Source organism: Terrapene carolina, unplaced genomic scaffold, assembly GCF_002925995.2.
Source record: "Terrapene carolina triunguis isolate 2854851 unplaced genomic scaffold, T_m_triunguis-2.0 Scaffold21, whole genome shotgun sequence".
NCBI classification, from domain to species: Eukaryota; Metazoa; Chordata; order Testudines; family Emydidae; genus Terrapene; species Terrapene triunguis.
In genome coordinates this window covers 31,471,078-31,484,344 of record NW_020664372.1, presented here as the reverse complement: position 1 = coordinate 31,484,344, position 13,267 = coordinate 31,471,078, and the positions used below count along the sequence as shown (strand labels likewise).

General features: G+C 41.9%; 1 protein-coding gene across 1 annotated transcript in view; it reads left to right on the top strand.

Moving 5' to 3' along the window:
* COL4A1 (collagen type IV alpha 1 chain) overlaps window positions 1–13,267 on the top strand; it is a 221,258-nt gene that overhangs the window by 116,967 nt on the left and 91,024 nt on the right. The window contains exons 4-15 of the mRNA XM_024206140.3: window positions 43–87; window positions 2,215–2,259; window positions 2,369–2,431; window positions 2,524–2,577; window positions 2,711–2,737; window positions 5,002–5,085; window positions 5,991–6,053; window positions 7,855–7,890; window positions 9,906–9,947; window positions 10,089–10,178; window positions 12,284–12,319; window positions 12,475–12,534. Of these exons, the coding sequence (XP_024061908.2) occupies window positions 43–87; window positions 2,215–2,259; window positions 2,369–2,431; window positions 2,524–2,577; window positions 2,711–2,737; window positions 5,002–5,085; window positions 5,991–6,053; window positions 7,855–7,890; window positions 9,906–9,947; window positions 10,089–10,178; window positions 12,284–12,319; window positions 12,475–12,534 (645 nt within the window). The remainder of the gene's footprint in view (window positions 1–42; window positions 88–2,214; window positions 2,260–2,368; window positions 2,432–2,523; window positions 2,578–2,710; window positions 2,738–5,001; window positions 5,086–5,990; window positions 6,054–7,854; window positions 7,891–9,905; window positions 9,948–10,088; window positions 10,179–12,283; window positions 12,320–12,474; window positions 12,535–13,267) is intronic.

Below are 13,267 nucleotides of genomic sequence, written 5' to 3'. Positions count from 1 at the left end.
CTTGTCTCTGTGAAAGACCAATATATTCCATTTTTCTTACAGGGTGATACTGGAGAACCAGGGCTCCCAGGAACAAAAGGAACAAGGGTGAGTATCTGCTTACATTTAGTTTTAATAATTTTGAAGGATGTAGGTTAAGATTTTTAAGTCTTAATGGTTAGCTTCATTTTTCATTAGATATGTTCACTCTTTGCCAAGTGCAAGATAATGTCACCCCCCTCTTTGAGTTAGTCAATGGCTGCCTGTTAGTTTCAAAATTCTTGCTCTTGCCCTCAAGGGTCTGCAGCATGCTGCCCCTGCCTATGTCCTCTTACATTACCTACCTGGTCCTTATTACTCTACCATTTATACTGGTCTTGACAGCCTTCATGTTTCCCTCTCTTCCAAATGTTGCCTTTTCTCATGCTCTGTTATACTTGGAAACGCCTGCTCAAGCTTGTTCACTAAGTCACCTCTCTCACCTACTTTAAAAGCCTCCTTAAAAAAATCACTTCTGCTGTCTCTCCTATAGGAAGAGAGCAGGGAGGACAGGAGACACACACTTACACACAAGTTAACAGAAACATTAATATATGTGTATGGCAGGGAGCTCAATCCTGCAACCATTAAAGTCAAAGGCAAAACATCCGTTGACTTCAGTAGTGCTGGACCAGGCCCTTTCTGAGTATCTCTGTGATCTTATTGATGTAACTCTCTTGTGCTTCTTCTTACTTTCCTAAGCTGTGCATTTGACACTTTAATCTGTCATGTTCATTTTAGCTTGTATACTTGCCAGGGCATCGGCCATGTCTTTATTTGTTTTGTGAGGTGCCTAGCTCTTTTGGGGCACTCTAAATTAATGATATAATAATAATGAAAGAGAACTTGAATATGTTGCATTTCCTGTGACATTTTTTATACCCACGGCTTTCTTGCACATAGTCTCAAATAGGCTTACCTACTATGGCTCTTTAGTGCCCTCTCATGGTTAGACCACCTAGAAGCTGAGTCAGCCTTTGAGTTAATAGCTGTAGCTCAGGCACTAGCAGCTTACACTGTTAGACTCAGAGGTCTTAAAGTCAACCCCACTGTTGATGATAGACACACCCAGGGGCACTGTGTGACACTAATTTGGGTGAACATATACCAACTGTACCTGTGGTCACCACTAGCAGTACCAGTAGATTGGGCATTTAATAATGCTACAACGTTGGGTATGAAATTACATACCCAAGCTAAAACAACTACATCTGTCTTTCCTGCTCCCCAACACCCACATTAGAAATTATTGGAAGACTAAATAAGTTAGTACATTGAAAAGGACAGGCCTGGACAAAATGCTGATTTGTTAAACTTGCAAAGTATTTGAGGAAAATAGTATAAGCGTTTCAACACTGTGATTTTTCTGAGCAATAAAAATTAAATTGGTGAATTGGTCATGGCTTATGTAAGACAGAGAAGTATCTACAGCAGTATGGTAGCATCCTGTTTTAATGTAAAAAGGAGATTGCTGTAGATTTCATATTATGAATGACTATGGCAAATGTACAAAATATGTACTCCTTAGCAGCATTAACTGTGCATTTCAGTTCTCATCCAATTCCATTGAACACAATGGAAATGGAGCTGATCAAAGATTTTTCAACATGTTTTGGAAAAAAATGAAAACTTTCGTGGATTTGTTTTTATTATTATTTTCCATCTAGCCTATAGAGCAGTAGTGGGCAACCTGCGGCCAATCAGGGTAATCTGATTGCGGGCCGCGATACATTTTGCTGATGTTGACTGTCCTCAAGCACAGACCCCCGCAGCTCCCAGTGGCCATGGTTTGCCATTCCCAGCCAATGGGAGCTGCGGGAAGCGGCGGGCTGCAGGGACGTGCTGGCCGCTACTTCCTGCAGCTCCCATTGGCCAGGAAAGGCGAACTGTGGACACTGAGAGCTGCAGGGGGCCGTGTCTGTGGACGGTCAACGTCAGCAAAATGTCTCGTGGCCCGCAATCAGATTACCCTGATAGGCCCCATGCGGCCCGCAGGCCGCAAGTTGCCCAACACTGCAATAGAGTGATTGAAATTTTGATGAAAAGTCTTTGCAAAAAAATGTTCAGGGAAAGTTTTCCAGATATTTTGATCAGCTCTAAAAGGGCCATAATTAGATCAGGCCCATAATTTTGTATTTTATTGGGTAATTTTGATGTCTTCGCTTATAATTTTTAATATATGTTCATTAATTACAGGGCCCACCAGGTGTATCAGGATATCCAGGAAACCCAGGTCTTCCTGTATGTATGAAGCATACATTTATTTACAAAGAACCCCACGGTTTTACTAGTGACATCAGGTGAGGATTAATATAGCATTTATTACTTTTCTGCTTTCTCCTATTGGCAGGGCATCCCTGGACAAGATGGCCCACCAGGTCCACCTGGTATCCCAGGTTGTAATGGCACAAAGGTGATGTTTACATTTTTAACAATTTCCTTGTACATTTTTTTTTAAATATTCATGTGTTTCCTAAACGAAGTCAATTTCTCTGTTCCCTTTAGGGTGAAATAGGTCCTGTTGGTCCTCCAGGTTTACCTGGATTGGTTGGGTTAATAGTAAGCAAACATTTTGATACCTAATTCATTCATTCCAACTCTGATTCTTGACATTTTAAATGCTATTAAAAATTGTATAATACTGATAATATGTATGAGAAAAAATAATATATTTTAAGTATTTATTTTCCAGGGACCTCCAGGATCTCCTGGAATTAAGGTACGTTTGTCTTTAAAATCAAATGCATTCATATATTGCTTTCAAAAGTTAAAAATCAGATGACCTATGCACATCAAAAGTAGCAGCCCTTACTTAGGTATTGATGTGGCAAAGATTTACACACATGCTTGACTTTTGTACACTGTGAGGTAGTCCCATTAGCTGCCATGGGACTTCTCATAGTGCATAAAGTTTTAAGCACTTGCATGAATCTTTGCAGGATCAGGGCCTAAAAGAAAATAGTAGTCCCTGTTAAGCAGGTGTCTTATGCCCACTCCCTGATATATAAAGACTTAAATTCATTTTTAAGATTCAGGCATACATTTATTTTGACATTATCAGGTTTGAGATAACGCCAACGTTTCAGCTTTCCAGTCAATTTTCCACAAAGACTCTCCTTGGAAAACAGCCAAAAACGTGACCAAGATCTTATATTTGTTAAACAAATAGTTGAAATTTAATTTATAAAAACTAACTTTCTATGTAATGAAATCTGTATTACTTTGTCTTTCTAAGGAATGAAATGCTGTGACTATGAAAGGATTTGACACATGAATATAAAATTAATGGATATAATTTGAAACTGCAATTTGCATATAAATCATAAGTGTAATCACAGTTTTGTCATGACAAGACTTTTAGTCATAAAAAGACCCTGGCCTCTTTCTCTCATATGGGAGGAAATGACTCATGGTAAAATAACATTGATGCACTTTAATTATTCTTTTCTATACATATGTGCATAGGTAAACAACTTTTAGAAGCAACATAACTTAATCACAAAGGGCTGTGATTTGTTCAGAATTTATGAAAATGGCATCATTTGATACCAAATAGTGAAGCAAAGATGTGAATAACTTAATTTACAATAAGTAATTTGGATAAATATTATTGCCTTATTTTAGGTATAAGTTGTTGTTGCAAAGGAAAATCTCACATTTTTTGCAGGCCATTACATTTTGGAGTTATGATTTACTTCAAGGAAAATTCTGCATTTATTCTATGCTGTTAGGGTTCCCCTGACCATTTTATATAGGATTTTGACACATTATAGCTAAATTCAGAGCTGGTGCAACCAGGTGTGATTTAAGTTAGTGATTAGATCAATTCAGGTATGGCAAGAGACCACCCTTGCTTAACCAGGAGATCTTCAGTTATCTGGAACTCAAAAAAGAGTCCAACAAAAAGTGGAAATTAGGTCAAATTACAACAGATGAATATAAACAAATAACACAAGTAGAGACAAAATTAGAAAGGCAAAGGCACAAAATGAGATTGAACTAGCTAGAGACTGGAGGACTTCTCCAGGTCCCTTCCAGTCCTACAGTTATGTGATTCTAAGCAGTTGATTTGAAATCAAGTATGGTACTACTCAATATGAATAATGGTGGCAAAACTGAGCCTACATATGGTTCATCATATGGTTAGATTTTGCCACCTTTACTTATATTGAGTAGTACCCTGCTCTGTAGGAAGTTTCACTGTTTTCACTGGTATTGTAGAATCTGGAGTGTAATGAAAAACCGTACTAGTAAGTAAATCCTTCTTGAATCATGGAGGTCTATGGACTCAGCACAACTGGTATGGTTCAACAGGACAGGATGGGGGCAGGATTCAGGGAGCCCGTGCAGGTTGTGTCTTCCCATCTCTACATGCCTCAGAGCACAGCTCCATGTTGGCTCTCAGTGCACCACTATGCAGGGAGGTTTTGGAGAAAATGTAGGTTGAGGGAGGGGCAGGTCTGGAGTATGTGTAACTAAACTGATTCACCATCAGCTGCTCCCACATAGAGGTCAGGTGCTGTGGTCATGGGGACTATTGCAGTCTCAAGGTTGTATAAATGGCCAGAGATCACAGCCTAGGAAGGAGGCTTCCTTGCCTATAAAACCTCCAAATGTTTCCGGCACACAGGCCAGATACTCAGATAGTATCTGATGGGCAACTAGGGGGATTTTCCCACCAATAAGTGGAAAGTAAGGGGAAAAGTTAAGATGGGTACTGGAATCTTTACTGAGTATTTCAAGGATACCTGACACTGAAGGGCTTTTAAAAACTACAACAGCTTCCTTGTGGTATGTTTAAATCAATTCAAACAAGTAAAATGCTGACCATTTTTGTACACTTCCCAAATGATTCCAGAAGACTGTGTAGATGTTATGTTAGTGCTTTTCTCCAGTCTTAATGTCAGTGTTTTGGAATGAATGTTTTTATTTGTGTGCATATATATAATTCAACTTTTTTTTTTCTTTCTTCCCTTATGATAGGGAGACCCAGGTGAAGTGATTGGGTTTTTACCATCAAATGTGCTAAAAGGTGAAAAAGGTTATCCTGGCCTCCCTGGGCTACCAGTAAGTCTTAACTAAAACCCCTACCGCACCTTTAAATGGGGGTGGGCGTTGTCCGGCTTGCCGAAGGAGAGAGAACAGTGCTTTATGGGGAGAGAGGAGGAAGAGAAAGACTCTGAAGCTGCTGCAAAAGGGGAGTTAGGTCAGCATGGTGCCCTGACTGAGGAGTTTAAAAGGGGCAAGCCCTGACAGTAGAACCCCTTTTCCCGGGGGGCGGGGGGGTGGCAAAATGCCAGGTTTGGTTAGGCCCCGCTGTGGGCATTGCACGAGCTGCTCCTTTTCAGGGAGGCTGGGAGGAATTTGTCCCTCACCACCAGATTGGCCTAGGTGGAGTGAGATTTTTTTTTTTTTTGCCTTCCCCACAGTGGGTTCAGGGAGAGCTTTGTTGAGGTGAGGTATGAAGGGAGTTAAGCTATGTGTTGCGACTCTTTGTGTAAGTGTGGGGTGGATGTCCAGGGAAGATACTCCATAGGGAAGGGATACAATGACTAGATAATATGGCTTGGTAAAGGACTTAAAAATTAGGTGTTGGTTAAAGGTGTGGAACAGGGGGTTTCAGGGCTCCTATGTCTGGTATGGCAGGGAGCCAGGCCCCTTTCTTCTAACCCACCTTAACCCTCGTTCAAATGCGGGGATGATAAGGTCCCAGAAATGAGTTGGCTTGGGGACCAGGATGGAAAAGGGGGGGCTGGCAGAAGCCCCCTGGGTAGATACTGAATGAACATGGGGTTACCTGCACTGTACACTTTTATCTGCCAGGTGATCCCAGACATCCAATAATAAAGTTGCAGCCTGATTAGAATCATATCAGGTGTCCCCTGTCCTTTCAGTATAGCCAGATAATATATATAAGCATCATTAAATTGCCCAATAGGTATCTCTTTTTAATGGCTCCTTTTTATATACAGGGTATACAAGGATTGCCAGGGCTCCAAGGCCCCATCGGGCCACCAGGGATTTCAGGAGTTCCAGTAAGTGTCATTTTATGATGATTTATGTAATGCTGCTTTATTAAAAAAGCTCTACATGATTAATGTATTGGGGATGAATGGTACAGTAGTTAGGACACAAACCTACTATTTGGGCAACTCAGGTTCAGTCCCTACTATACTACACATCTTCTGTGTGACCTTGGACTCCAGGGGACTGCTTCTGCAAGATGCAAAAAACTCTAATTTACTTCAGTGGCTGTTAGAATCTGGCCCCTATTCTACAGTTTTGTAATAGGCTTTTACACTTTCCCCTCTTGAATCCATGGAAAATGTGTTGCTGGTCCCACAGCCTAATCTAAATCAAAATAGCTGCTGAGATTGTCCTAGAGCAGTGGTTCCCAAACTTTAACAACCTGTGAACCCCTTTCACTAAAATGTCAAGTCTCACGAACCCCCTCCTAAAAATTAATATTTCCTTGACCTGAGTATAAATTATAAAAGCAGTGATCTTGGAAACATAACATTTGTTTTTATGACATGCTTATTACACATTATTTATTATTAATTATCATTTATCGTGACAGTATTTTTATTACATTATGAAAACGGCAACATACTTCCAAGCTCTCACTTTCGTAGCTTGTATCACTTTGAATAAGCCTGTTATAAGACAAGGCTCCTAGGTTTCATCAAGGAGTATCAGATGTGAAACAGCAGGAAGGTATTTAAGAAGCCAACTCAAAGAGTTCCTCCTACACAAGCATTCAGGTCTTGAGCAGTCCAGGCAAACAATGCACATTACAACAAAGCTTAAACTTGTTCTTCATAATAATTTTAAAAACAATACTAGCTGCCTATTTAATTTTAAAAACAGCAAAAAAAAATCCACCTCCCTTTCCATTTCTTATAAGGAATCTTGAAGTTTAAATCTCCTCAGTGTGATAGAGATGCTTGCTTTGATCTGCTTAGCTCTTGGAAGTCCAGGGGCTCTGGGCTGCTGGTCCCGTGCTGCCCAGGGTCCCTAGGGACAGCTCTGTCCGCCATTAGGGAATTTTTCCCCAAGAACCCCCTGTAACATTTCACGAACCCCCAGGGGTTCACGAACCCCAGTTTGGGAACCACTGTCCTAGAGGTACCATTAGGAACAGCTACAAAGGAAAGGCAATCTCTTCCCAAGTAGAAGGTCTCCTATTGTGGTAAATTCCAAATGTTCAAAGCACCTGAACTACTTGATACGTTGACAGGTGTAGTAGATGTCAGAATATGTTCTCTGCCTCTATGGCCTTTAGAATACCACAGATACCAGCAAGCAGGGACCAGTTAATCCTATTTTTAAAAATCAGCACTATTTATGTTTCCCATCATAGTGAGCTACATTCAGGGCAATCTGTTATAAATCCACTGCTGTGGAATCTGCACTGCAAAACTGCTGTGTAAAAAGGGAGCAAGGTATGACTCAGTGTAAAATACATCTCATCTGAAAAATGGCACCTTGGGTACAGATGTGCTAAGGTTGGGGAACTGGTTCAAGCATGAATCAAAGGGAAGAGTGCTACCTATTGAATCACCAGCACCACTCCCTGCAGCACCTGCAGTTTGCTATGAGTGTCTCTTGTCCATGTAGTGACCAGCTCCAGCACTTCTTAACTGCAATATCGCACCTCTAATGTAAGATCTTAGACAAATTCTGGAAGTTAGAAAGTACTAAAAACATTATATTGATCTTTCTCCATTAAAATGAAGACACCAGTAGAACGGTGCATTTTTAATGTCTGTGGTAAGCAGAAAACATTACATGTAATGTTTAGCATGCAGTCTAATAAAATGTCCTATCTTATAGGGTCCCCCAGGCCCACGGGGTGAACCGGGTGAGAAGGTATGGATTTTCATAGACAGTACTGTAGCTGCAAATATTTGAGTTATTTTTTTCACGTGCTAGTCTTCAAATGTTCTGTGCAGTCTTGTGTCTTTATATAAAATATTGTATCTTAATTACCAGGGCGTCAAAAAGGTATGGTTTTGTAGGCTATTCTTTAAGATATGCTCTCCTACCAGACCAAAACACCACTAAGTGCTATATTCTATTATTTGTATTATTTATTCAGAACTGGTTGAAAATTTCAAAATTTGTCAGTCAAAATTTGTCATTGAAATGCCACTAAAATGTTCATGAGAATTTCATTCATGTATGTGGGGAAAGGGAGGGTGGGGGGGAGAGGGAGTGATCGTAAGGATCAGGACCTCATTGTGCTATGCCCTATACACACGCTTATTAAAAAGACAATGCTTTCCCTAAAGACCTTGCAATATGCGTTATGACAGAAAATGATAGGGAGTGTGCAGAGGAGGGGTAGACCGCAAGCTAAATATAAAAATAAAAATAGTACATCTTGGCATAATGGGCATTAGTCATCATTTGCCATCTGCCTTTGTTCCATATATTGCATTTTGATGTTGCATCTGGAAGAATCAGAGTCTTTGTTGGTAAGTCAACTGAAGGGAGATCTCCACCTCCCACCCCACTAGTGTGCATGAACATTCTAAACAAACCTCTGGCTGATCCCTTACCAGCCCATAGCCACTCCTGCCCTCAACAGGCTCTGGATTGCCCCCATTCTCTTGATGATGGTGGCAGGGTGGCATTGAGTAGTATGTTTTGGGGGAGTGGAGTGGCCTGCTACCTCCTCTGGCATTCCACTGGGGACTAGTCTCCTCTCCTTCCAAACTTCCCTCCATCTTCCAGCCCCGATCTGTGGTGTCCCCCTTTACATTTCCTCTCTGCCACCTTTAATGTGTCTTGCTTTGTCCAACATTGTGGAATTCCATGTTCCTCCATCTCTCTCATGGGGCTTACTCCTCTCCCCATTTGTTGTCTCCATTTGATGCCACCTCTCCGAAGGCAGAACTAAGTTGAAACTGCTGCTGGGGGCTGACTCTCTGCAGGAGTCAGGACCAGAGGAAAGACAGCTTCTGGCCACCCAGCTGTAGTAGCTGCAGTGATCTCTGGCATCCAGAGGCAGGAAGTGCACACATACAAAAACCAAACCAACAGTTGCATATTTTTTCAGCCCCAGCAACTGTACAGTTCTGAGTGCAAAGAACTTGGGACTATCATGCCCTAAATAGGACTGTTTCAGGTATTCACAGGGTTTGCGGGACTGCACTGAGTGCACAGGTAAAGGGAAAGCCAACATTAGGGCAGAGATCCTGTGGGATGTACAGTGGTCCCATTGATCATAGCCAAATATTTATTTGGAAGCCACATCTCCCATGCCTTCTGCAGTCCTACCATTGCCCGACTTGTCAAAGTGACATGGTTGAGCTAAAGACAGGGGGAAAATAAGATAAATATAATGACATGTTTATAAGGTCATTTGGGATTGTCTCTGCTTCTATATATCTGTCTCGAAAGAGAGGTAGGTGGGAAAAAGAGTTTTTGTCAGAAAGAGTGAGAGATTTGTCCATTTAAATATGTGCATACACACATATAGCTATATTTAGTTGTCATTAAAGCTATGTTATAATCTTATAGCCCCCTTAATTGTATGTTTCCCTGCTCCTCATCCTCCATCTCTGTTTGTTTTTCACAAAAATAATGTGATTATCTCCTCATGGCTGGACCTATGTCTTTTTATGCCATTTTGAAAATGTTGAGCACATTCCAGGCATGACCAGAAATGAATAATAAAATATTAACAACAATTCAGGCTTATGGCTAATTAACTTTTAAGTCAGGAGAAAAATATATGGGCCTCAAGGACTTTCCATATTTGAATAAACAGGAGGTTAGATTTGGGGCCAAATCTGCCACATTTATAAAATCCTTACACATATATATTTATAAAAGGAAAGTTGGCTAATGCATTAATACATGTATAATTTTTTCATCAGGGTCAGATGGGCTTGAGTTCTCAAGGACCAAAAGGTGATAAGGTAAGCCTCTCTGTTTGAAATGCTTTCGAATACAACAGATTATCCCTGTACAAATTCTTCAGAAACTTACATATTTATGAATGTTCTCAGTATAAATATTCTTTCTAATTACATTAATAATCCTGAATTTTGTGTCAATAGGGTGAACAAGGACTGCAGGGCACTCTAGGCGAACCAGGACCTGCCCCACATGACAGCGTCAAAGGTTACAAGGTCATATATGGAATGATGGTGAGAAAATATTACTTAGTCCTTACAATATTGGACTCCTAGTTTCTTTGTTTAAAGACTGTGGGGACAAGGTTACTAAAGAAAGACAGAGCAACCAGTGTTATAAGCAATCTAATGCCAATTATGCAAACTTGGTCCATGTTTTAACTGTCCTAAATAAAGTTTAATGCCCTTCCTGTAAGTATCTGAAGAATTTGTACAGGAATAATCTGTGAATATGATAATACCTGTATAAATAAGTCACGTGTCTCTAGAAGACTTTGGAAACAAGGTTATACATTAAAGAATGTTCTCTCATACTTATGTAAGTTTTAATACAATATCATGTAGGTGGTGAACTGAGAGAAGAAAGGCATCCCATTCCAGAAACTAAGCAGTTCAATTGTAGGGGTCTTACACTCATATCATCTTCCTCGCCATACTTCCTTTCCCTGCAGTGTCATGTGTATTGCACAGCTCTAGTAGGGAAGCCAACGACAGCACTGCACAGGAACTGCCCATGCAGCCCAGGAGGAAGCATAGGTGTTGGAACTAGGAGTGGGGGGGGCAGGGAGGGGTGCAGCACTCCCTGACTTCAAGTGATTTCCATTATATACAGGATTTACAGCTTGGTTCAATGGCTCACTGCACCCCCACTATACAAATTGTTCCAGCACCCCTGGGAGGAAGTGTGACCTGGAGGGTACAGTTGAGATCTGCAGAATTCGGATCCATTTTACCATTTGATTCCCAGCCAATGCATCCTTCTCCTTCCACTAGGCTACTGTCTGTGGATACTTGAGGGGAAGTTATGGATACAAAAAGTGTCTGAAATGTTGTATCCTGTACTGAATAACATTTCACCTTCCTGTGGCTTTTTCTGCTGAGGGAGGGTCAGGGACAGATAGGGTGATTGGCCCGAAGTGTAATATACTGGCTGATCAACATATTTTTTCTGGTCAATTGCAAATATCTTTAAAAGTTGAACAACTAATTTATATTAGATTTATGCTCATTAACAGAATCACCTCCAGTGAGCCTAAGTGCTAATGAATTTTATAGTTATTTAATGGGGCATCATAAGCAATAATTATTAGTATCAGGGCCGTCCCTAGCCATTTTGGTGCCCTACGCAGCCCCCCCATGGGGGGTGGAGGGGTGGCCGGCCCCAGGCCTCCGCAGGGTGGCAGGAGCAGGCTTGGAGGGCAGGGGGGAAACCGCCCCCCAGCACGAGCCAGCAGAGCGAAGTGGGTAGGGGCTGGGTCGCTCCACTTCCTGTCACCTGGTGAGTGCAGGGCAGGCCCGACCCCGCACTCATGGGGTGGCAGGAAGTGGAGTGACCCAGACCCAGCCCGCTCTGCTCTGCTTCCCTGGCTCCCAGCCTTGGGACTTGGGGAGCAGTGGGGAACCACCCCCCCAGCACTCACCGGCAGCACGGATGGGAGCTGGCAGAGCGGAGCAGGCTGAGGCCGGGTTGCTCCACTTACCGCCGCCGGTGAGTGCAGGCCTGACCCCTGCTGCAGTCCTCAGGGAAGTGGGGGTGGAGCAGGGACGGGAAGAGGTGGGGCGGGGGCAGAGCAGGGGTGAGGGCTTTGGGGAGGAGTGGAGTGGGAGCGGGGCTGGGATGGGGTGGAGCAGGGGCAGGGGCTTTGGGGAAGGGGTGGGAAGAGGCGGGGCTGGGGCAGGGCAGGGGCGGGGCCATGGGGAAGAGGCGGAGCAGGGGTGGGAAGAGGCGGGGCTCGAGAAGAGCAAGGTCGGGGGCCATGGGGAAGAGGCGGAGCAGGGGCTGGAGCAGCACGCAGCTGCATAGGGCACCAGGAAATTTGGTGCCCCAAATTTTCTGGTGCCTTACGCAGCTGCGTACTTTGTGTATGGGTAAGGATGGCCCTGATTAGTATAATACATTAGATTTGAATGGATTCTAATTTTGTATTTTAAAAAAAAGTTTAAAATTTGACAAGTTACCTTTCCCTGCATGCCTACTAGGGCTTGTAGTTTGAAAGAGAGTGGGGAATATGGAGACAATGTACTTTATCTGACAAAGAGGAAATAAATGATTTATAGCAGAAGTGGATTATGGATAATTTTTCCATATATTGATTTTCATTGTTTTCTAATTTCATTAGGGTGAACCAGGTGAAAAAGGTGATAGAGGGATTAAAGTAAGTATTATGTAATCATTTTGTTTGCTTAAAAGATTTTACCAAACCCAATGGTGACCATGCCTTAAAGGACTTTGTGTGTCTTAATGGCTTATAATTAAAATAAAATATACAACAAAAAATACAGTATGATTAATCTGGTTTGTGTTCTTAAGGGAAATCCAGGCTCAAGTATCAGAGGGGAAAAAGGTGAACCTGGGAAATCTGGCCCACGAGTAAGTATATAGTATTTTATCAATAAAAACTGAGCTTCACTGAGAGGGCTTGGGGCATGGGGTTGGTGCACAGGAGGGGTTTTGGGGTGCTGGATCCAGGCAGCGTTCACCTCGGACGGCTCCCCGCAAGCGGCGACGTGTCCCTGCTGCTCCTAGGTGGAGGTGTGGCCAGGCAGCTTTGCGCACTGCCTCTACCTGCAGGTGCCACTCCCGCAGCTCCCATTGGCCGCAGTTCCCGGTTGCTGATCCCTGTATTAGTCCAATGTCTCTTTATATATTCTGTGCCAATCTATTTTCTTAATACAATTTAAGATAGCCTAAGTGTTTTTAAATATATAGACAGTAAACAATTTATAAAGAAATTACTCTTAAAATGTGGTAATTGTTTGTAGTGATTTGTTTACCAGTTATAACCATTTCATAAATCATTTGTACTCTATTGCACATACACATATAAATATTATCTAACCCTAGAATGAAAGGCACAATTGACAAATAAAATGCTATAGTCCTGATGTAAAAAATAAAATATTATAAATCAGTTACTGATGCCGTTGATAGTCTAGAGTTAACTAAGAACTAATCCTTATATTGCTGACAATAGATTTGCATTTACTTTCAAAGTGTTACAAATAGAGGAATTAAACCACACACAAAAAAAAATCCATGCTTTCTTTGAGACCCATATTAACAAACACATACAAAATATGAGATGTGAAATCCTCTCTGGCAG